This window comes from Ailuropoda melanoleuca, chromosome X (assembly GCF_002007445.2).
Source record: "Ailuropoda melanoleuca isolate Jingjing chromosome X, ASM200744v2, whole genome shotgun sequence".
Classification (NCBI taxonomy): domain Eukaryota; kingdom Metazoa; phylum Chordata; class Mammalia; order Carnivora; family Ursidae; genus Ailuropoda; species Ailuropoda melanoleuca.
Genome location: NC_048238.1, coordinates 44,717,461 through 44,743,143, shown reverse-complemented (window position 1 = coordinate 44,743,143; position 25,683 = coordinate 44,717,461). Strand labels below are relative to the sequence as shown.

General features: G+C 39.9%; 1 protein-coding gene across 5 annotated transcripts in view; it reads left to right on the top strand.

Annotated features, from left to right (window-relative positions):
* Positions 1 to 25,683, top strand: part of FAM120C (family with sequence similarity 120C) — a 146,408-nt gene that overhangs the window by 96,414 nt on the left and 24,311 nt on the right. The window contains exons 16-18 of one of the 5 annotated variants that reach the window (XM_034649336.1): positions 3,845 to 3,904; positions 5,729 to 5,892; positions 13,046 to 13,188. In XM_034649336.1, the coding sequence (XP_034505227.1) occupies positions 3,845 to 3,904; positions 5,729 to 5,892; positions 13,046 to 13,058 (237 nt within the window). In that variant the 3' untranslated portion in view covers positions 13,059 to 13,188. Of the gene's footprint in view, positions 1 to 3,844; positions 3,909 to 5,728; positions 5,893 to 13,045; positions 15,722 to 25,683 lie in introns of those variants that run through there. The other 4 variants (XM_034649335.1, XM_034649337.1, XM_034649338.1 and 1 more) reach the window with 4 other exon arrangements.

Below are 25,683 nucleotides of genomic sequence, written 5' to 3'. Positions count from 1 at the left end.
GCCCAGGCTGTTCCCACAGTGCTGCAGAGTGTCATCCTTTTCCCCGAGTGAGACCACAGGATAGAAATCAGGTACTGTGTCCTGAACACCCATACCTAGCATAGTATGTGCTACATGCAGCCATAAAGGGGCCAGAGTGAAGTTAACAGTGGGATTGCCAGCTGCTCAGGCTTTCTGAGGGACTACCAGACATGCTCAGAAAATTGGACTTTGGCCTTTGCTGAATATGAGAGGGAAGGAGGTGTTGCCATTTTGTTTATTCTTGTTGGCTCAAAATGGTCTTAAACTTTCCTCTAATATACGCCTTGAAATATATCATAGTTTCCACTGGTCTTCATTAGACATGCCCCTCTCCCCAGATATGAAGAACCTAATCTTGTAGTGAACCAGAATGTTGTACTGGACTCAGCCTGCTGGATTCCTCATAGTACAGCAGCTACCATTCCTTCCTTCCTTCCTTCCTTCCTTCCTTCCTTCCTTCCTTCCTTCCTTCCTTCCTTCCTTTTTTCGTTTATTTAGAGAGTGCACATGAGCAGAGGTGGGGGAGGGGCCAAGAGAGAGGAGAGGGAGAGAGAGAATCTTAAGCAGTCTCCATGCCCAGTGTGGAGCCCATCGCAGGGCTTGATCTCATGACCCTGAGATCGTGACCTGAGCTGAAATCAAGAGTCGGATGGTTAACCAACTGAGCCACCCAGGTGCCCAAGCACCTACCATTTCTGGAGTGCCTCCTTTCTACCAAGCACTCTACTAGACATTTTACATGCAGTTTCTAATCCTCCCAAGGGTCACTGATGAGACCATACTGCAAAGCAACTTTGGCATACTTTCTCAGTCCCAGATTAGCTCTCCTGTATACAGCAAGCCCTCATTGCCTCCAGTTAATCCCCATTGTCTAATGTTTTCTCAAAGATACATATTTGCTTTAATGTTATTTAGAGCTAAAAATGGAACTAGAATGATAAGTCCTCCACCCAAGTCAGAGAGCGAGGACTTTGGGATTTTTCCAAAGCTTTTCAACTTTTTCCAGAAGATATTCAGTAAGATACAAGGGATTATACATAGGAGGAAAACTGGTCACTCACATAGGCTCCCATAAGGTAATACAGCCTTGATTAACTCACTGTGATTCAGGGTTTGATCATTAGGTATATGGTCTGAAAACCCTGATTTTTTTTTTTTTTTGGTACAATAAAAGTAGATCTCTCTCTCAGGGGTTGACTCACATTAACTAAGATTACAGAAATAGCTATGTGGATATGGCTGAAAGAGTGACATTGGGGAAAAGAGAGGGAGTGAAAGATACTGGAAGATCTGTGAAAGATGTAGTGAAAGGTACGAATTCATAGTACTTTATCTCAATCAAGCACTTTCCTTGGTAATTATTATGATATATTGTGCACTTACTCTTTTCTGGTCACTCTTGTGAGGTATTTATTATTCTCCGTTTTAAACAAGAGGAAACTGAGGCTCAGAAGAATGAAATATCTTGCCCACAATTATTCATTATCTGTGTTGCCATTCCAGCCTGAGCTGATTCCAAAGCCCTGTGCTATCCTGATTCCACTGCAGTATAACAACTGTAAGTGGTAAAGATAAGATTCAGACTTAGGTCTGGCTGACCCTAGTGCATATGCTCTTAACCATTTCTACCAGAGCTTGCTTTCTCTACGTGTAAGCTGCAGGGGAAACTATGGTATCGGAAGTTTGCTTGGGGACTTGGAATCAAAACAATAATATTAGCTAGCATTTATTGAGTTCTTACAGTGTGCCAGGCATATGTTCTAAATGCTTTACATGGAGTTTCTCATTGAATCCTTATAGGAATTTAAAAAATAGATACTATTACTATATTTTACAGATGAAGAAACTAAAGGAAAAGAAGGGATGGTAGATGATCTTAAGTTTCTCTTTGCTAAGATTACTGGGGATGCTGTTATCTACTCCAGAGGTAGCCTGGCCAAGGACATTCTCATGTTGACTTTGTTTTTAATTAGGGCATCGATTCTGGACAGAGCTGCTGCTTGCCTAGATGACTCTCCCTTTCTTCAGAGTATGAGATCATTGTTCCAGCTTATTAAATCTGCTTACGTTATAGTCCTGTGTTCTTTATTTTTCTAAAGTTTGTTTTTGTTTTGTTTTGTTTTGTTTTTAGTAACCTCTGCACCCAACATGGGGCTCGGACTCAAAACCCCAAAATCAAGTTGTTCCGACTGAGTCAGCCAGCTGCCCCTATAGTCCTGTCCTCTTGAGATTATTCCTAGGCCACTGGAGTATTGTGTATTTTCAGGTTCTTAAGTCACTTATTGGTAATGTTTTGATTTCTTTGTTGACTCCCTCAGGTGGCTAATTCCATCCATTGTGCGGATTTTTACTGGTTTCATCTTTTTTCCAGGTTCTTGAGCGACACTTTATTGTAGTGCCCTTGTTGTACATGTTTTGGAGCCAGATGATCTAGCTTTGAATCTGGCTCTGCCACTTGCTAGCTCTGTGACCTTACACAAGTTACTTAACTTCTCTGTGCCCTAGTCTCCTCATCTGTAAAATGGAGAAATTGGCATCTACCTAACAGTTATTATAAGTATTAAATGAGATGATAGGTGTAAACTGTTTATCAGAGAGCCTGTAACATGGGAAGTACTCAATAAAAAGTAAGTTTTATTGATAATTGACCACAAATTGAATAGGTATTAGATTTCTGGGGGCGCCTGGGTGGCACAGCGGTTAAGCGTCTGCCTTCGGCTCAGGGCGTGATCCCGGCGTTATGGGATCGAGCCCCATGTCAGGCTCTTCTGCTATGAGCCTGCTTCTTCCTCTCCCACTCCCCCTGCTTGTGCTCCCTCTCTCGCTGGCTGTCTCTATCTCTGTCGAATAAATAAATAAAATATTTAAAAAAAAAAAAAAAAAAAAGATTTCTGTTACATCGAATTGAATTGAATTGAAATTAAATACATAAACAAATAAATAACTCTTTATAAAAAATTTTAAAAAAAAATTTCCATTATGTATTATATCTTACTGGAAAGAATGAGGTCTTTGGCATCAAATAGACGTGGATGCAAGTCTAGGCATGCCAGTGACCTTGGGCAAATCATTCTACTTTTTTTGAGCCTCATTTGTCTTATCCATAAAATGGACAACAGAATGCCTGGCACACCCAACCACTTAGCAATCGGAAGCTACGATTTTCCTAATAACATTCATGAAGAGACAGCCCTGCACTGCCAGGTCATGTAGTTTGTGTCATTAGCGTTTCAATAGCAGTCACGTCCCTGGAATTAACAGAAAAACAGGTGACTGTTTTTAGTTATAAGACATTCTGTGGAATAGTACACAGAGATCTTCTGGTTTGTTTTCCTTTCCTTTCATTTACATGTCCAGTTGTCAGCAGTGGGCAGTATTGTGCCACAGTTAAAGAGAATAGACTTTAGAGGCTGACCCACCTGGCATGGCATCCTGGCGCCACTACTTTCTATCTGAGTGTCCTTGAGCAAGTTACTTTAATCTTTCTGAGCCTCAGCTTCCTCATCTGTAAAGGGGGCATCATATCTACCATTTAGGGTTCCTACTAATATTAGAAGAATATATTGTGAAGCTTTATAAATGATAACTACATCATTATTAGGTGGTTGTCATGGCCGTTGAGTTTCAGTCAAATCCGTCTGTTGTCACCCTAAGTTCTTAGGACAGTTATCAGAGTGTACTACTATGTGGTAACAAACTTTGGGCTTTCTGCTGTTTTTGAAGAACTGAAGCAGCTTCTGGAGGCTAGCTTATGGACATGTTTGGGAAACGTCAGCCAGTGTGGGTAATTACCATTTCCACTGACTCTCTTCGTCTTTGACAGGGCACTTCAGATGGCGTTTCTAAATCCCTGGAGCCTCATCAGGGTTGGTCCCACTCACAGGTAAATGGAAACAATGGCACATTGATCAAAGAAGAGAAGAGTGATCATCATCTTCCAGCTCCATCACAATGTGCCTTATCCAGAGACAGCAACATGTGTAATAATGGTAACCGCTACTTCCCTGCGAAGAATGGGGAGAAGAGCCACTTACGAGAGCAAAAGCTAGGAACTATGACCCAGCAGAAGGAGGGGTAACGAGCAGAAGATGGCTTCAGCAGATCAGGAAGAGAGGAAAACCTATACTTTTCTGATTGTAGGCCCAAGTTAGAGGAGGACATAAATGCTTACCCTAGATTTACCCGGGATTTTACTGGGATGTCCTATTGTACTCATCTTGTCCCACTCCCTGTCTTTCTCTGGACCTCCAGACTTAGTGGTCTGCTTCTAGGGAAGCTCTGGCCAGAGATGAATGGCAGCAAGACTAGCTCCTATTCTCAAATTGAATACGAAGTGCCAATATTCTCTTTGCCTCCCCTGGGAGTGTAGTAAGGCAGTGTTTGTCAGAAATCTGGTGTCATCCTGTAAGGCCCTATAGAAAAGTTCCAGCTTTGGTTTTCTGAGTCTTCATCACGTTACTCATTTACAAAACCCATGGATGGTAGGGGTAGGGACTGCCGTCTGTGGCCTTCTAACTTGCTTTTTCCTCTATGAAGTAGTGGGACCTTGGTATATAATCCGTACCTTCCTCTCACTCTTTCTACCCATTCACCTAACCCCGGATTCTGTACCACCGCCTCTAACTCTGGCCTGACAATCAGAGAGGTAAATGTTTTCAGGGAAGTGAAATAGTATTGGTTATTTTATTTTATTTTATTTTTTATTTTATTTTATACACTTTAAAAAAAAAACAAAAACTACCAATGGCCTTTGTACTGGGGGATTCTAGTGAGTCGGAAAAGTACTGGGCAGATTTTTCCTGCCTCTGAACTAATGCATTGTTTGTAAAATAGAAGATGTGGCGCAGTTCACCCACTCCCTGCTGCCCACACCCTGAAAGGGTGGGAATCAACGTATTAAAACTGAGTACGAAAGGGAACTCAAAAAACAGTGCGTACGTGCGTGCATGTGTGTGTTGGGGGGGGTGTGGGTGTGTGTGTGTGTTTGTGTATGGGTGTGTGGGTGGATGTATATATGAATGTGTGTATCTATACGCATACACATACCCTTTATATAAAGAGACAGATCTATTTATCTATACATATTTTATATATATAAATATATGTGTGTGTGTGTATGTGTGCACGCATGCACACATACATACATACATGGTGATGTCCCAGAGGATTTACTGAATTTCCCAGAAATGCTTCCACTGCTATGGAGTGGTGGGTTTCAAAAGACCATACTTTAAAATCCTTACTGAGTCACAGCCCATCAGTTATGAGAAGATGGGCTTCTCTAAAGCAGACAAAAAGTACTTTCCAGAGATTGCCTGTTCAGAACAACAAACAGTTGGGTTGTCACAAGTTTAATCTTGAACAGAGCCCTCACATCCCATAGAGTGAACACAGAGAGGTTGGAATGGCATGGAGAAGATTCGGGCATTTCCTTCGGCAGGAACAGCCTCGTTCAGAGAGAGAAAGGGGATGGGAGGTGATTACCAGAGCTTGCAACCAATTTGGAGGAAATCTCATCTGGAACTCCTGGGTCAAACTGGCCTCAGGCTAGAACTGATTGCCATGAATCCCTGAAGGAGAGAGGACTAGCAATAGAAAGATGGGGTAGGGAAGTGTGAGGAAATTGACAATTTGATTTTACATGCCTAGATTGTTTTATTTGTTCATTGACATTTTGACTACTGGATCTTTTCATTTGCTTTGCAAGGAGGACTTCAGAGGACTCTGGCCCAGGCCTTTAGGGGCATTCTGGAAAGGCTCCCAGCCCCTGAGGAGGCCAGAATGTGTCCAGGACAAAAAAAGCTGTTCTTCCTTGCCGGAGATACTCTTGAGACAACCTTGCATTTCCAGTTTCCCTCCTCAGCAGCTTCGGTATGAGGGATGGGAACATGGCTTACAACAGATTAGCATTGTGTCTTCATTCAGGAACTGAGGCTTCCAGCCTTACACATCTCCTTTTGGGCTTTGCGATATTCTTGCCCAAGAAGTACCATTTCTACAGGAATTCAACCGATTAGACTTCTAGCAGGGTTTCTCTCTCTTTTTGAAAAACCCCATGCACTTTAACCCACAGTAGGTCCTTGGTGATTTTTTTCCCAGACAACCAGAAGGCTGTTTGCTCACTGCCCACTTACAATGAGTGCATCATGAGAGACTGGAAACAGTCTCAGAGTGTTTAATCCTAGTCTGGCCCAGTTTAAAAGAACCCGCAACTTGTAGGGGGAGGGAGGCCCCTAGAATGCCTCTCCCCCTGCCCAGACACTTCTTACATAAACCAAAGCAAGATGACAAGAGTGCACACCTAGCAAGATATAACCAGGAACGAAGTGTACAGAGACCTCCTCTTTGGAATTTGCTCCCTTAATTTGGTCCCCCCTCTTCTTGTGGACCTGCCCAGCCTTTCACAAATATCTTGAAGGTTAGGATTTCTATGTCCAGCAACAGAGGGATTTGGTAGTGGACTTCTGTGGCTTGGAAATTTCTTTCTGGAGCCACAGAGGGAGGAATCCTTTGAAGTTCTAAAAATGACCAGAATTACTGAGCTAAGTATGTAGACACCATTTTCTCATAGGAAGCACTTGGAGTTCTATGGAAAGATATTTTCTTCAGTTGTTGTTTCTGTACATCGTGAATCTATTCAACACAATCAAATGACAGTATTGTTAACTCTCACGGCCTTAAGAACGTTTCTTATTTTATAGGCATTCACTGTGAGAAGTAAAATTGCTGCTTTGACAGGGATGATTCTAGTTTGCCAAAAGGCTTGCTTTTCTCCCTTCCACACACCTCTGCTTTCTCCTAGCCTGGCCCAGGGTGAAATAAGTGGCTCACTTCCAACCTTGATTTTTATTTGGATTCAGCACTTTGGGTTTGGAAGGTTGTAAGAAAGGACCAAAAAGGGCCACATTCCTGTATTTTAATTTATCTGCCAAAATATACAGTTTAGAAGCTAGAAAGTCTCAGGTTCATTACTGAAAGATGAACTTTTTCTTATCTGAGGACAAATTGGGGAATGTGGGTCTGATCTTTGCTGCGAGTACCACTTGAGAGACTGTCATCCTTTTACTTGAGGTTCCATTTCTTACTATGATATGTGTGGCCTCTCTTGAACAAAGTCATATAGGTACCCCCAGAAATGACCCCTTGACCTTGTAGGGCCACAGGCAAATGTACCCTGATTGTATATAGCCACTGATTCCCAAGAATTTGCAGTTCTTCTTGATTTCTGCTGGTATGTCTTGGGGTCAACCTATAACTCCCACCCTATTCAGTGGCCAGCCTGGTCTGAACCAGGCCCGACAAACTTTTGCTCACTTGCATCATTTTCATTCTGAGCCAGGAGGACTTTGTAGACTTTAAAGCCCAAGAAATGGCACTTGCTTTGGCCAGTGACATTTGATTTTGGTCTCCATCTTGGTTTTCTGGCATTATTGATTGGCCAAGTCACATTACCTTCTTTTGATCACTGAGAAAAACAGCCAGACAAGACATAGGGAGGGCGGTTAAGGTGGGGGGTGGGGGGAGGAATGCTTACATAGGGTAGGAAGAATGTGGAAGTAACTCTTTGGTTATAGTGATCCAGTCTGTTGGAACCTTAGAAGGCTCCTGTGGGCATGTCAGTGCTACCCTTTCAGTCTCTAAGACCCCCCCCCACTCCTTTGAAATGACAATACAAGTAGACCACAGTTTTAAGTAGCTTGTAGAATTCTACTAAGGTTTAATCATTATACTTGTTCACTTCCTGATGCATATTTCCTAAATATGCTTGGGGTTTGGGGGCAGGGGGTAAGTTTTCACTGTTCCATTGTATGTCACTCTATATTTTTCTCCCTCTCGTGACTTTGGCATCTTTAATTTGACTTTCCATTCTCTTTCCCTTGGCTTTACTGCAGTAGTCTGCTGGGGGCAGGTAGAGCTCAGTGCACTTATTCCCTTATTACTGCTAATTACCTTCAATATTGTCAGAGGTTGTTTTGATGTTCTAAGAAGATAACTTCCTTTTTTTTTTTTTTAACAAAATTGTCTTTTCCAAGTTAAAAGCAAAATAAAATACCCCCTGTGCTAGGGTGCCCATTTCAGCTTTTGACATTGCCCCTGTACTTTTATAGATGCTCTTTTTGTCCGTGTTGGTAGTAACTAACGACTAGTGAATTTTCATGTAAATGAAGCAAATTAAATATTTCAGATTTTATTAATCTCTCATAACCCTGCCAAATCTGATGACTTCATTTTAGTTACTTCCCCTAAGACACTTCCCCTCCTTTTATTTTATTCTATTCTCTTCTATTTTTAGAATAACATACTAGGTTAAAGAAACTTTAACTGCAAGGAGTCCATGATTTTTAGTGCTCCCTGATAAATGATGTTATTGACAAAAGTAAATTCTTTCATTGTTTTTTCCTGTGTTAATATCTCTTCTCCTGTGCTCTTGACAGTGTGTTTAGTGGATGGATAATATGTACTTCTCTTTCCCACTCCCAGATTCCAAATTCCCTGCCTTTTTGGCCCACCTCACCACAAAAGCTCCATAGTTTATTAATGTAAGTTTGAATGGATGCTTCTTAGGGGAAACTGCAGGAGTTTCTGGAAGTGTTTCAGAAAGGAATGAAAATGTCTCAGGAGTTGTTCTGTGATGGAAATTGGTCTGTTGTTCTGTTAATGCTGATGGAAAGAAACTTACAGTGCTTAATAAAAGTCTATTCTTTTAGTTAAAAAATGTGAAATAATTTTGGGTGTGTGAAGTTTAATTTCTTCTCCCATTTCTGGATCCCTTTCTGCAAGTGGAGGATATGCTTGTCTCAATTCAGAAATGTTGCACAGAGATTTAGGAGCCTATTTGTAGGTGAATATCAGGGCAAGAGAAACAGTACAAGAATCATCAAAAGGAAGGGCATATTTATCTTCCTGCTGAACTTTTTTATTTGGATGTTCTAAAGGCAATTTGACTTGACATTTCCCAGACTGAACACATCCTCTCTTCTGAAGCCACCTCCTCCCCGTGAGTGACACTACCTTCTACTCAATGGTCGAAATCGCAAACCTGGGAGTTATCCTAGACTCATGCCTTTCCATCATTTCTGAAACCCAACTTGTGACAAGATCTGTTGATAATACTCAACCAGCCTTCTGCTTCTCACATCTCTTTTTTATCCCAGCTGCTGTGGTTTAGTTCAGGACTCTTCGTGTCTCACCTGAATTATTGTAATTGCTCCCCTGTCTTACGCCTAACCAGGAAATTTTAAGCAACATTTTGTGTTTAAAATGTATGTACCTTTTCCCAGTGAAAAGGCCTGTAGCTTTTTTTTCGGCCTCTTAAAGAAGGCTATGGCTCAAGAGACATTAAGAACCACTGCTTTAATCCACCACGTATATCAGCTTCCAGAGTAATCTGTCCTTCTAACATGCTGTACCCCCATTTCCATGGTCCCTTCATGATCTGGCCGCTGACCACCTCCCTAGCCTCATTTCCTACAACCCTAACCCACTTCAGCAACCCTACAGTGCATCCCATACATCTGTTAGTATCCATTTCTTCTCATTTGCTTGTACCATTGCCTAGAATGCCTTTCTCCCCTTGTCTCTGGTGCATTCTCAACTTTACCCCCCAAGATTCAGCTCATATCTTTGTGATTCTCTTCTTGATCCCTGACTAGGGATCCCTGCACAGACTCATCACACCCAGTCCCTATAGCACTTTGCTGCATCTCTGCCCCTCAATTAAATTTGATCATCTCTGTCTTCTTGGCACCTTCCACCCAGCATGCACTTAGCAAATCAAGGACATCTAAAACACCTTTGAAAATATTCCCTGGTATAAAGAAGATTGTAGACTTCTGAGGCAGAATATGTTGATGGCAAAAACACAAAAAGATTGAGTATGAATGTTCAGCACTGGATGGTATTCATTTAAACGTGTTATGGGGCTGTGAAAAAAAAAACAAACAACCCTGAGCTCTGAGTCACCTCTGAGCCATAAAGGGATGCTTGGAGCAGAGTCTGAAGCCAGACTCTAGGGCATTCTTCTTACCTTACTGCTTCTGCTGAAGGACACCAGCTGGGCTTGGCCTCCCTAACTGCTCTGTGCCTTGTGTGTACAGAGTACCAAAGGAAACAGCTAAGTCTAAAGGTGAGCATTAGAGCCTTACTGAAGCTTATAAATGCCTTGCCCTTAAATGAAAACTCTTATTTGTAACATACTTTGTTTTATATTGGGTTCATTTTGCCTATAGATGCCTTTGATCTTTGGGGGTTGGGACTCAGAAATTAATAATAGGAAATCTTTAGCATTTGGTTTTTGAAAGTTGCCATTTATTGAGCACCTATTGGGTACCAGGCATAGTACTAGGCTCTTGTAGCTTATTCCTAATCCTTGAACCACTCTGCATAGTAAGTACTAGCCCCACTTTGTATATGAGCAAATGCATTCAGTGGCATCCAAGTTTGTACACACTAATAAGCAATAAAACCAGGGTTCTAAATCTGTTTGTTTTGACTAAGTAGATAACTTTGTTTCTGCCTGCCCAGCATTCCTTCTTTCTAGCAGTTAAACCCAGTTTTTCCCCTTGGGGTAGTGCTTCTCCCTGTCTTGGGGTAGAGGTGGGTTTATGGTCAGTCACGTGGCTTCACCTTCCTCAGTGGGATGGGTATATGATCTGAGCAGGACCAATTGTGCTTTTTCATGGATTTGAAGGAGAAAGTGACAAAAGACTTAAAATATATCTTCTAAACATACAAGCATTAGGAATAATGTGAGCCCAGAACATTGCCTTCTATTTATATCTTCTACAACTAGTCTTTGTGTGTGAGAAATACGAAAATTCTGTGGTTATTTATTAGGAACAGATTACAGAAAGCGATCTATTGCGGTCTTGCCAGAGAGAGGTCTGGGCACTTTATTGTACACATTTGTATACATTCTCATTTCATTATTCAGTCCTTATCAATAATCTCTGTTGAAAAGGGGAGTGTATCAGTCAGGATAAGCTAGGTTTTGCTGCAATAACCCCCCAAATCTCAATAACATAAGAGAGGTATACTTCTTGTTAATATATGTCCAGCATGCATTGGCAGGGGAGCACTTCATCTATAGTCACATGGGAACTCAGACTAACAAGCCCCATTACTGGGTCAGGGGAAGGCATGTGGCCAAAATGCATACTGACTCTTAAAGCTTAAAATGGCACACATCACTTCTCTCTTTTCATCACCCAAAGCAAGTCACATGTTTGCACCTAACTTCATAGAAGTGGAAAAGTACAATTCTACTATGTGCCTGGAACAAGGGAGAGAGGTAAGTTTGGTGAGTTCCAGTAAAAGCATCACAAGGAGAAATGAACCATTTCTGGGTAGAACTAATTCATCACATTTCGTCTGGTTGCCATTATCTAACCACTTGAGTCATTATACCTAAAATTTGGAATGAAATAGTGAAGCATCCATTCCCATTCCCGTGTCATAAGGGATTCTGTGCATGTGGCTGAAGTGAATATAATCTGGTGGTAACACAAACGTTTGAGTTTAGTTCCCCTAGCTCACTTTGTGGGGGTGGTTGTGAGGATTAAATGATACAGTGTATGTAATGTGCCTGGCATATAATCCAGCGTTGATAAATGTGAGCTATTGTGGTTTTGTGGGGAGATGGTAATAGAAGAAAGACTTTATGCTCCCAGTCCTGACTTCCTGATAACACATTCCTTCCTAGCCTATGATTGGGTGCCAGTCCTTCCATTTGAATGTGGCTGCTTCCAAAGGTGACCAGTGTACTCCCAGTCACCAAGTCCTGGGTGTTCATACAGGCCTCATCTCACTGAGGACTTCCATAATAACTGACACTGAAACAGAACCTATTTCCTCAAACTGGCTGCCTTCCCTGACATTTCTCCTCTGTTTCTCTTTCCTTTTTGACTACTTGGAAAAAAATCAGGTAATATTTGATAAGCCAAAAGGCTATATGTAACATACATTATGAGATTAGATAATAAAATGAACACTCATGAGCCCACTGCCCAACCGAAGAACTATTCCATCTCCCTATCTTCCCCAGAGGTAACTGGTATCTTGAGTTTTATTTCTCATTCCCTTGTTTTCTTTTTAAATATTTTTATCACATAATTATCTCTGAAGAATATATTGTTAGGTTTTTAATTTTATAAAATGTAATTTTTATGTAGTCTCCTACAACTTCCTTTGCTCGTTCAATTTGATTTCTCTGACTCAAACGTGTTGTTGCTGTAATTGTAGTGAATTTGTTTTCACATCTATATAGTATTCCATTGTATGAATACACCACTATTTACCCATTCTCTGTCCAGTGGAAATATGGATCTCTATTGATGTTGCTGTCAATACTTTTGCACATGGCTCCTGCTGGGACCTAAGGCATGCAAATGTTCACTTTTATAAGATAGTGAAAAAATTATTTTAAAAAAGTAGCAGTAAGTGGGAATAATAATACCTCCTTTGCCTCCCTTACAGATAGTTGTGAGATTAAAACAAGCTAATGGATGTGAAAACACATTTAGTACATTAAGAAGACATGCTTGGCATACTGGTTTTTAGTCCAAGTTCAAACTCCTAAAGTTGACCCATGTGCATACTAGTTCCTTAGACCAGAAAGACCAAAACTATTCATTGTTAAAGTATTTCTAGAATTTTCTGATAAAAAAAGTCTAGACGCTTAGATTCTGAGGCAGGTGTCTGTCTGTTTGTTTGTTTTCCTACCTGACAGCAACCTTTCCTTGTTCTATCCAGTAATATCACCCCAATTTTCCAAGGATATACCTCTGTTCTATTTTTGGAAGTTTCCCCAAGTGCTCTGCTCTCTCCAGCCAGCTCACTCACTGTGGTTTATTAACTATCATTGTCATAGATTTGGGTTTTTTGTTTGTTTGTTTTTTGTTTTGTTTTGTTTTGTTTTTGCTTGTCCTCTAAAGACGCCTTTTACTTCCAGTAAATCCACCATGATTAATTGATTACAAAAATGGCCACAGTTGTTCATATCTTCCTGTATCTACACCTTCTACAGCTCCTCCCATTAAGAGATGGCATCTGTTTCTCCACCCTTCGAATCTGGAGTAGTGTTTTGTTTTGGCCAATAGACTGTTGCAGAAGTGATGATTATGCCAGTTCCAAGCCTCAGCTGGATGCTTCTGCTCACTCTCTTGAACCGCTGGAACTACCATGAGAACAAGCCTGGGCTAGCCTTCTGGAGGGTGAGATCCAGCTACCAGCTATACCAGACAAGACCATCCTAGACCTGTCAACCCCCAACCAACCCACCAGCAGACCACAGGTACATGAGCCTAGCCAAGATCAGCCAAGCCTGGTCCAGAACAGCAGAGCTATGCTGCCAACCCGTAGATTCATAAGCAATAATAAATGGTTTGGTTTCAAGCCACTGAGATTGAGGATGGTTTATTATGCAGCAGTTGCTAACTCCCATATCCAGCAATACAGTACAAATTAAGTTTTATGCAGGATCAAGTTTTGGTAGTAGGTGGGCCCTGCAGGATATCTAGTCTTCTGTATTGCCTCTTGACTATTTACTTCTTCACTTCCTTCTTTAGCCTGTCTCTCAAGATTAGCGTTTCTCAGAGTTTCTGTTGTCAGGCATCTTCTCACTATTCTTTCTCCTTGGTGAGATTCATCCCATCCTGTGGCCTCAACTCTTACCTTTATATAGATGATTTCCAAATCTACCTCTAACCAAACTCTACTGAGGAGATGCAGAGTTCAAATGGTCTGCTGGACAAATCCATATAATACTGTCCCAGAAAAAGCATAACTCAGTATGTTTAAATGTGAAGTCTTGCTACCACTCCTCCATTGTTTCCTATTTCTCCTCCTAACTCCAGCTTGATTCCTCTGTCTCTGGTTAATGTCAACACTATCCTCACATCACCCAGGCCAGAAACCTCATCATCCCAGATTCTCCTCATCCACCATGTCTAATCATTCGGCTGCAGTGTCTTATAGCTGTCCCTTCCTCTCCATCTTCACGGCTCATTCCCATGCTTCCTTTTTCTTCTTCCTCTTCACCTCCTTTTTTCTTGCTATCAGAGTTTGATCAGTGGCCCAGCAATATTAACATCACTTGGGGGCCTATTAGAATTGCAGAATCTTGAGCCCCACCTCAGATCTACTCAGTCAGAATCTGCATTTTAACAAGATCCCTAGGTGATTCATATGCATTCTAGGGTACAATAAATAACTCCCCAGTTGAGTCTCAACCTGGATAGGTATAGGTCCTCACCAGTTTATAACCTATGCACCATGTCTATGGCACTCGAGCCTGGATGAATACCTGGGAAGTCTTCAATTTTCCATTCATCTTTTCATGATTTAATCTTTGTAAAAAGAATATAACATTTATTAGTTGTTTTTTCAATACAGAAATACAAAGAAAGAAACTAAAATTGGCCTGTGCCTTGCCCAGATAACTCCAAATGACATTTTCTTTTTTAAAAAGAGGAAAATTTACCTGAAGTTAGACAATTAAAACAATAAAAATGTACAAAGTGATGACTGGAAAACCTCTAGCACCACCCCAATCCCAACCCCTCTCATATATAGCCATTCTTGATCAGAATTAACCTTCTAAGAAGTAATTAACCTTCCAGGAAATAAGTATATACCTGCATATATTTATCTGTTTATTCTTTTGTTTGAAAAGTATAAATTACTCCCTCTTAGTCATCATGATTTTTTATACTTAATATATCTCAGATAATTCTTTATGAGTATATACAGACTTTCATAATTTTTAACACTACATAGTGTTCCATTAGATGGATGATTCCATCAGATCATTTCCCTATTGAGACTGCCTTGATTGCTTCCAGTTTTAGCTATTGAGGGTGGTTTTATTATTACAAACAAGGTCGCAATGGTCATCCATGGACATATATTTTGGTGACCTTCTGCAAGGATATCCATAGGGTAAATTTTCAGTGGCAAGATTATTAAGTGTAATGATTAGGATGCTTTTGTTTGCAAGTAAAACACAACTCCAAGAGTAGGGTGAGCTAGAGCTACCCAGTTTCTTACTATATCCAAGTGGATTTTTAAATGCAATCCCTGGACCAGCAGCCTCAGCAGCCTTTTTACAAAAGGAAATTCTTGGTCCCTACCTCAGATCTACAGAATTTGAAATTCTGGAGATGGAGATTAGTAATTTGTGTTTTAACAAACTAGGTGATTCTAATGCACATTAAATGCTGAGAACCATTGCTGTAGGCAAGGTAACTATGAGATGGCTGCCAGTGGCAAAGGACGCGGAGTCTCTTCCCTTAAGTTCACAAAACTTCTGGTCCAGCCTTTCAAGTGAGCAGGACTCCCAAGATGCACCCTAATTGGCTTGCTGATGTTACAAATCTTCCCTGTAGTAATAATGTCTGTGGCTAGAAGAACTAGGAGTAGAATCAGTTTATCCCAAAATACATGGGCTATGAGTGGGAAGGTAGATCAACAAATAAAAACCTATGAATTGGTAGAAAGGAAAAAGTGGGGAATGATTGCTGTGAATGCTCTAGCGAAGTCCACATTCAGTCAAAGAATATGTGCATGTTCTATTTTCATAAATATTGCCAATTTGTACCTGCAAAGAGTTGCACCAACTTACGGTCTCACCAGCAGTGTATATCTATTTCCTCATATCCTCAGTTGCTCTGCATATAATCAAACTTTAAACATTTCCCAATATGATAGGTGAAAATGGAATTTTATTGTTTTGATTTATATTTCTTATATATCATAATACATAATAAATATATTTCTTACATATCTCATGGATGAGATTGAACATATTTTTGAATCCATATTGATGTGTATATGTCTTTCTTTGTAAATTACTTGCTTATTCTTTAGCTCATTTTACTATTGGGTTTTGCCTTTTTCATATTTTTTTTTCTTTTTTTATAATTTTTATTATGTTAGTCACCATACTAAGTATATCCTTAGTCTCTGATGTAATGTTCCATGATCCATTATTTGCATATAACATCCAGTGCACCATGCAATATGTGCCCTCCTTAATACCCATCACCAGCCTATCCCAATCCCCTACCCCCCTCCCCTCTGAAGCCCTCAGTTTGTTTCCCAGAGTCCACAGTCTCTCATGGTTCATTCCCCCCTTCTGTTTACCCCCTTCATTCTTCCCTTCCTTCTCCTACCAATCTTCCTATTTCTTATGTTCCATAAATGAGTGAAACCATATGATAATTTTCTTTCTCTGCTTGACTTATTTCACTTAACATAATCTCCTCCAGTCCCATCCATGTTGCTGCAAATATTGTGTAATCGTTCTTTCTGATGGCTGAGTAATATTCCATTGCATATATGGACCACGTCTTCTCAATCCATTCATCTGTTGAAGGGCGTCTTGGCTTCTTCCACAATTTAGCTATTGTGGACAATACTGCTATGAACATTGGGGGGCATACGGCCCTTCTCTTCACTACGTCTGTATCCTTGGGGTAAATACCCAGTAGTGCAATGGCTGGATCATAGGGTAGCTCAATTTTAAACTTTTTAAGGGACCTCCACACTGTTTTCCAAAGTGGCTGTACCAACTTGCATTCCCACCAACAATGTAGGAGGGATCCCCTTTCTCCACATCCTTTCCAATATCTGTTGTTTCCTGCCTTGTCAATTTTTCCCAATCTAACTGGCGTAAGGTGGTATCTCAATGTGGTTTTGATTTGATTTCCCTGATGGCTAATGATTTTGAGCATTTTTTCATGTGTCTGTTAGCCATTTGTAGTTCTTCATTGGAAAAGTGTCTGTTCATATCTTCTGCCCATTTTTTGATTTGATTATTCATTTCTCTTGTATTGAGTTTGTGAAGTTCTTTGTAGATCTTGGATACCAGTCTTTTATCTGTAGTGTCATTTGCAAATATCTTCTCCCATTCCGTGGGCTGCCTCTTAGTTTTTTAAATGTTTCCTTGGCTGTGCAGAAGCTTTTTATCTTGATGAAGTCCCACAAGTTCATTTTATCTTTTGTTTCTCTTGCCTTTGGAGATGTGTCATGAAAAAAGTTGCTGTGGCCGATGTCGTAGAGGTTGCTGTCTATGCTCTCGTCTAGGATTTTGATGGATTCCTGTCTCACATCGAGGTCTTTCATCCATTTGGAGTTTATCTTTGTGTATAGTGTGGGAGAGTGGTCAAGTTTCATTCTTTTGCATATAGCTGTCCAGTTTTCCCAGCACCACCGGATGTTTTTTCCTGCTTTGTCAGGTACTAATCGTACCATGCTGTCTTTGTGATCACAGCTTTGTAGTACAGCTTGAAATCCGGCAACGTGATGCCCCCAGCTTTGTTTTTCCTTTTCAACAATTCCTTGGTGACTCGGGGCCTTTTCTGGTTCCACACAAATTTAAGGGCTCTTTGTTCCAGTTCTTTGAAAAATGTCATTGGTATTTTGATCGGGATGGCATTGAAAGTGTAGATTGCTCTGGGTAGCATAGACGTTTTAACTATGTTAATTCTTCCGATACATGAGCATGGAATATTTTTCCATCTTTTTGTGTCTTCCTCAATGTCTTTCAAGAGTGATTTGTCGTTTCTAGAATACAGATCCTTTACATCTCTGGTTAAGTTAATTCCGAGCTAATGTATGATTTTTGGTGTTATTGTAAATGGAATGGATTCCCTATTTTCTCTTTCTTCAGTCTCATTGTTCGTGTATAGACATGCAACTGATTTCTGAGCATTGATTTTGTATCCCGCCACATTACTGAATTGCTCTATAAGTTCTAGTAGTTTGGGGGTGGAGTCTTTTGAGTTTTCTATATAGAGTGTCATGTCATCTGCCAAGAGAGAGAGTTTGACTTCTTCTTTGGCAATTTGGATACCTTTTATCCCTTTTTGTTGTCTGATTACAGCAATCATGGTGTGTTTTTTTTTCTGAACTCATTGTAAATTAAAGAAACTAGCCCTTTGTCATATATGATGCAAATATGTTTTCCCAGCTCTGTTGATCTTTTGAATTTGTTTATGGTATTTTTTGTCTCACAGAGCTTTTAATTTTTATACACACAAATTCATCAATAGTTTCCTTTATTGGTATCTGGGTTTGGGATTCTGCTTTAAAAAGGTATTCCCTGTTCTTAAGTACATATAAATATTTATCTTTTCTTCTAGAATTATGTTTTCATTTTTTTCCTTTTCCACTTCTGATCCATCTAGAGTTATATTTTGGTACAAGGAGTAAGGTAAGGATACTCCCTGCCCCACCCCAACACCAAGTAGCCAGTTATCTGGGCACTATTTATGAATAAGCCCTTTATTCCCCACTAATTTCAATTGCCACATTTATCATAAACAAAATTCCTTTATGTATTTAGGTCTACTTATGGAATCTATTTGTTCCATTGATCTAATTCATTTCTTGTTCTAAACTGTATTAATCATTTTACTTCTTTTTTTTTAAAGATTTTTTATTTATTTATTTGACAGAGACAGAGACAGCCAGCGAGAGGGGGAACACAAGCTGGGGGAGTGGAAGAGGAAGAAGCAGGCTCACAGCAGAGGAGCCTGATGTGGGGCTCGATCCCATAACGCCGGGATCACGCCCTGAGCCAAAGGCAGACGCCTAACCGCTGTGCCACCCAGGCGCCCCTAATCATTTTACTTCTATAGTATTTTTAATATCTGACAGAACTAGGTTGCTATCAGTTCCTTCTTTTTTTTCTTTTTTAGAAATGTTCTAGTTATTCTGCCATGTTTACCTTTCCAGGTGAACTCAAGTCAGTGAAGCTTTTAAAAATTAAGGACACTGGGCCTTCACTCCAGACCTAGTGAAGAGGATTTTTTAAATGTGACACTCCGTAATGGGTTGAATAGTATGCCGCCAAGATTCACATCCACCCAGAACCTGTGATATAACCTTATTTGGAAATATGTTCTTTGTGGATGTAATTGTGTTCAAATGAGGTCATACTATAGTAGGGTGGATCTTAATCCAATGATTGGGGTCCTTATAAGAAAAGGCAGATTCAGGCACACAGGGAGAATACCATGTAATGGTGGAGGCAGAGTGATACATCTGCAAGCCAAGGAATGTCAAGGATTGCAACCACCAACAGCTAGAAAGAAAGGAAAGATGCTCTGCTAGGGCTTTCACAGACAACGTGGCTTGCCAACACCTTGATTCTGGACTTCTCACCTCCAGAACTGTGAGACAATAAATTTCTATTGTTTTAAGCTATCCAGTCTGGGGTACTTTGTTATGGTAGCCCTAGAAAACTAATACACAGTATCTAAATTCTTAAAAAATCTTTAAGTATGATTCTAATATACCATGATGATTGAGAACCACTGGACTGAGTAATAATCATAACCATTCTTGACTCATTCAGTATTTAGTAGGAGTAGAAAAACAGGATGGCTGAAATAATTCCCCTTTTTAAAAGGCAGTCTTGGTGTTGAAACAATCAGCTATCCATTTGGGAAAAAATTACTTTATCCCTATATCATATTAAATTCACTAGAATAAACTCAAAGTATTCTAGAAGCTGGGAACAAGACAAAATCCCTACTCTCATGGAGTTTCCAGTCTAAGGAGACACAACAAATTTCAGAGAGGTGATGTATGAAGAAAATAAATCAAAGTAATGAACTAAGGCACATCTTAATGGAGAGTGGGTGGTCAATTTAGTTAGGGTAGTCAGGGAAGGCCTTTTGGAAGAACTAATATTTGAACCAAGTGCTGAAAGTGGCAGGCATAGGAAGATATGGGGGAAGAGAGTATCTAGATAGGAAAAGTACAAAGATTCAAGAAGGAAAGAGTTTAGGGTAGATTAAAGTCCTAAATGGAAAGCACTATAACAGAATGAGAAAAAGAGAAAATGGTTGTTGACTTGTATAAGAAAGGCCTTCTAACAAAGCGGGAAAAGCAATAGAAAAAAAAAGGTTGATATAAATATATCAAATCACTGTACAAACATTTAAAACTTCTGTATGATAACACAAACCATAAACATGTTACATACTGTGGAAGAATATCAGCAACATGCATAATAGACAAAGGGTTAATATCCAGAACTAGAAATGTCCCCTGCAATTCAATATGGAAAAGGCGACCCTGAAGGAAAAACTAGACAAAGTTTACAAACAGTTCATAAACGATGGGCCAATGAACATAGGAAATTATATTCAACTTCACTAATGATTAGAGAATGAAAATTTAAAACAAATAAACATAAGTTACCATTTTTTTCATCCCTCAGATCAGTAAACAATTTAAAGGAGAGTCTGAGGAAACATGAAGATATACTGCTAAAGAGTGAAAATTGGCATAATGCTTTTGAAATGCAATTTGGCAGTATGTATTAAAATTTCAAATGTCCATACCCCATGTCCCAGCAACCCACTTTTGAAGTGTCCACCTAGAGAAACTTGACTGAGCTCAGGAGGCTCCTACTGGTATGTTTGCTGCCACTCCGTATTAGAGAAAAATGAAACCACTTTAAATATCCATCAGAGACGAGGGGTATATCAATCCTGTTAATCCTTTCAAAGAAGCAGCTCCTAGTTTCATTGATCTGTACTGGTTTTTTTAAATTTCAATATTACTGATTTCTGCTCTAATCTTTATTATTTGTCTTCAGCTGGATTTAGGCTTTATTTGCTGTTCTTTTACCAGCTCCTTCAGGTGTAAGGTTAGGTTCTATATTTAAGACCTTTCTTATTTCTTAAGGAAGGCCTGTACTGCTATATACTTCCCTCTTAGGACTGCCTTTGCTGCATCCCAAAGGTTTTGAATTGTCATGTTTTCATTTTCATTTCCTTCCATATACATATATATTTTTTAATTCTTCTGTAATTTCCTGGTTGACCCATTCATTTTTCAGTAGGATGCTCTTTAAGCTCCATGTATTTGTGGTCCTTCCAAATTTTTCCCGTGGTTGCCTTCAAGTTTTATAGCATATGGTCTGAAAATATGCATGGTATGATCGCAACTTTTTTGTACCAGTTGAGTCCTGATTTGTGACTGAGTGTGTGATCTTTTCTGTCAAAAAGAAAAGAGAAAGGACCCAAATAAATAAAATCATGACTGAAAGAGGAGACATCACAACCAACACTGCAGAAATACAAACAATTATAAGAGAATATTGTGAGCAATTATATGCCAACATATTAGGCAATCTGGAAGAAATGGATAAATTCCTAGACACATACAAATTATCAAAACAGAAACAGAAAGAAATAGAACCTAAACAGACCCATAACCAGCAAAGAAATTGAACCAGTAATCAAAAATCTCCCCACAAACAAGAGTCCAGGGCTGGATGGCTTCCCAGGGAATTCTACCAAACACCTAAAGAAGAATTAATACATATTCTTCTGAAACTCTTCCAAAAAACTGAAATGCAAGGAAAACTTCCAAATTCATTCTATGAAGCCAGCATTACCTTGATCCCAAAACCAGACAAAGACCCCATCAAACAGAATTACAGACCAATATCCCTGATGAATATGGATGCAAAAATTCTCAACAAGACACTAGCTCAAAGAATCCAACGGTATATTAAAAGGATTACTCACCACGACCAAGTGGAATTTATTCCTGGGCTGCAGGGGTGGTTCAACATCTGTAAATCAATCAACATGATACACCACAATAATAAAAGAAAGGACACGAACCATATGATCTCAATAGACGCAGAAAACGCATTTGACAAATACAGCATCCTTTCTTGACAAAAAACCCTCCACAATGTAGGGATAGAGGGAACATACTTCAACATCATAGAGGCCATATACAAAAGACCCACAGCGAATATCATCCTCAATGGGGAGAAACTGAGACATTTTCCTTCTGAGGTCAGGAACATGACAGGGATGTCCACTCTCAGCACTGTTGTTCAACAGAGCACTGGAAGTCCTAGCCTCAGCAATCAGATAAAAAAAAGAAATAAAGGGCATCCAAACTGGCAAAGAACTCAAATTTTCACTCTTTATAGGTGACAAGATACTCTATGTAGGAAGACTCCACCAAAAAATTGCTAGAAGTGATACAGGAATTCTGTAAAGTTGCAGGATATAAAATCAACACATAGAAGTCACTTGCATTTCTGTACACTAACAATGAGGCAGAAGAAAGAGAAATCAAGTAATTGGTCCCATTTAAAATAGCACCAAAAACCATAAGATACCTCCAAAAAAAAATAAAGAGTTAGAGGATATGTACTCTGAAAACTATAGAACACTCATGAAAGAAATTGAGGGTTAGGCCTGTCCCTCTGTTGCTGTTCCAGCTTCTTGAGGTGAGAAAATAGAAACTGCATTTTTAGATTTTTCTATTCTTTTGAGTGAGGCTTGGATGGCTATGTATTTCCCCCTTAGGACTGCCTTTGCAGTATCCCATAGGTTTTGGACCGTTGTGTTTTCATTCTCGTTGTTCTTCATAAATTGTTTAAATTGCTTTTTGATTTCCTGGTTTATCGAGTCGTTCTTGAGCAGGATGGTTCTTAGTCTCCAAGTGTTTGAGTTTCTTCCAGGTTTTTCCTTGTGGTTGAGTTCCAATTTCAGAGCGTTCTGGTCTAAGAATATGCATGGGATAATTTCAGTCTTTTGGTATCGGTTGAGACCTGTTTTGTGGCCCAGAACATGGTCTATTCTTGAGAATGTTCCATGGGCATTAGAATAGAATGAGTATTCTTTGGTTCTGGGGTGTAGTGTTCTATATATATCTATGAGGTCCAACTCGTCGAGTATGGCATTCAAAGCCTTTGATTCTTTGCTTAGTTTTTGCCAGGGTGTTCTGTCTATTTCTGATAGTGGGGTGTTGAGGTCCCCTACTATTACTGTGTTCTTATCTATATGTCTCTTTATTTTGGTTAAGAGTTGGCTTGTGTATCTTGCTGCTCCCCTGTTGGGGGCATATATATTAATAATTGTCATATCCACTTGTTGAATACTTCCTTTAAGAATAATATAGTGCCCTTCTGTATCTCTCTCTATGGCCTCTAGTTTAAAATCCAGTCTATCTGATATGAGAATTGCTACTCCAGCTTTCTTTTGAGGTCCATTTGCGTGGAAGATGGTACTCCATCCCCTTACTCTAAGTCTGAATGCATCTTTGGGTTCAAAATGAGTCTCTTGTAGACAGCAAATGGATGGGTCATGTCTTTTTATCCAATCTGCAACCCTGTGGTGTTTTATGGGAGCATTCAAGCCGTTTACGTTGAGACTGCTTATTGACAGATATGATTTTAATGATGCCATTTCTCTTTAAAGTCTTTGTATCGGTTGTGACTTGCCGCTCTGCATCACTTGTGGGGCCTTTTTACCTTTGTAGAACCCCCCTTAATATCTCCTGTAGGGCTGGTTTCGTGGTTACGAAATTGGTTAATGATTGGCGATTTTGGAACGTCTTTATTTCTCCATCAATTCTGAATGACAGCTTTGCTGGATAAAGGATCCTTGGCTGCATGTTTTTCTCTGAAAGAGCTTTAAAAATGCCCCCCCAAGCCTTTCTCTCATTCCAGGTCTCTGTAGACAGGTCTGACGTAATCCTGATACCTTTGCCTTGGTACGTGAGAAATTTCTTTGCCCTGGCCGCTTTCAATACTGTATCCTTGGNCTCTTGGAACATGAGAAATTTCTTTGCCGTGGCTGCTTTCAATACTGTATCCTGGGATCTAATATTTGCGAATTGCACTATGACATGATGTGGCATAGGTTTGTCGTGGTTGAGCTTGGATGGGGCCCTCTCTGCCTCTTGGACAAGAATGCTTGTTTCCCTTGCTAGATTAGGGAAGTTTAGCTACAATTTGTTCAAATATCTCTTCTAGACCTCTGTTTTTCTCCACCCCCTCAGGGATGCCGATGAGATTCTGACATTGGATCGTTTCATAGAGTCAGTAATCTCCCGTAATCTACATTCGTGGGCGTGGATTTTTTTAAGACCAGCTTCTATTTTCGTTTTTTCTTCTACTAACCCATCCTCCAATTCGCTAACGCGTTCCTCTGCCTCGGTGACCCTGGCCGTCAGAGCCTCTAGTTTTGACTGTATTTGGCCCATAGAATTTTTAATTTCTGTCAGATTCGCTCTCATTTCTGCCCTTAGGGATTCTATATTCTCAGCAACGCTTTCTCTGATGCTTTTTTCAAGTTTACTCATCATCTTGACCATTGTTGCTCTGAATTCCATTTCTGATAATTGGGATACATCCGTATGTATTAATTCTGTGGCCGAGGCCAATTCTGTGGCAGAGGCCACAGACTCATTATCTTTTCTTTGCTGGGGGGGACTTCTCCTTCTCGTCATTCTGATGAAGAGAGATTGCAGGGTTGTCCAGAGCCCAAGTGTTGACTGGGACCCAGGCCGTGCGCCCTTGTTTTATAGAGATCTTAGGGATGTGGGCTTCTTCCTTAAAGAGTTTATTTATTTATTTGAGAGAGAGAGAGACAGTCAGCAAGAAAGGGAACCCAAGCAGGGGAGTGGGAGAGGAAGAAGCAGGCCAATTAACTATGAAGAAATTGAATCAGTGATAAACAACCTTCCAAATAACAAAACCCCAGGCCTGGACGGTATTCCTGGGGAATTCTACCAAACATTCAAAGAAGAAATAATACCTATTCTCCTAAAGCTATTTCAAAAAATAGAAACAGAAGGAAAGCTACCAAACTCATTCTATGAGGCTAATATTACCTTGATCCCCAAACCAGGCAAAGACCCCCTCAAAAAGGAGAATTACAGACCGATTTCTCTAATGAATATGGATGCCAAAATCCTCAACAAGATCCTTGCTAATAGAATCCAACAGTACATTAAAAGGATTATCCATCATGACCAAGTGGGATTCATACCTGGGATGCAAGCATGGTTCAACACTCGCAAATCAATCAATGTGATACATCATATCAACAAGAAAAGACTCAAGAACCATATGATCCTCTCAATTGATGCAGAAAAAGCATTTGACAAAATACAGCATCCTTTCCTGATTAAAACCCTTCAGAGTGTAGGAATAGAGGGTACATTTCTCAATCTCATAAAAGCCATCTATGAAAAGCCTACTGCAAGCATTATTCTCAATGGGGAAAAGCTGGAAGCCTTTCCCTTAAGATCAGGAACACGACAAGGATGCCCACTCTCGCCACTATTATTCAACATAGTACTAGAAGTCCTTGCAACAGCAATCAGAAGACAAAAAGGGATCAAAGGTATCCAAATCGGCAAAGAAGAAGTCAAACTGTCTCTCTTTGCAGATGACATGATACTCTATATGGAAAACCCAAAGGAATCCACTCCCAAACTATTAGAAGTTATAGAACAATTCAGTAAGGTGGCAGGATACAAAATCAATGCCCAGAAATCAGTTGCATTTCTATACACGAATAACGAGACTGAAGAAAGAGAAATTAGGGAATCCATCCCATTTACAATAACACCAAAAACCATGCGTTACCTTGGAATTAACTTAACCAGAGACGTAAAGGACCTATATCCTAGAAACTATAGATCACTTTTGAAAGATATTGAGGAAGACATAAAAAGATGGAAAAATATTCCATGCTCATGGATTGGAAGAATTAACATAGTTAAAATGTCCATACTACCCAGAGCAATCTACACTTTCAATGCTATCCCGATCAAAATACCGAGGACATTTTTCAAAGAACTGGAACAAATAGTCCTTAAATTTGTATGGAA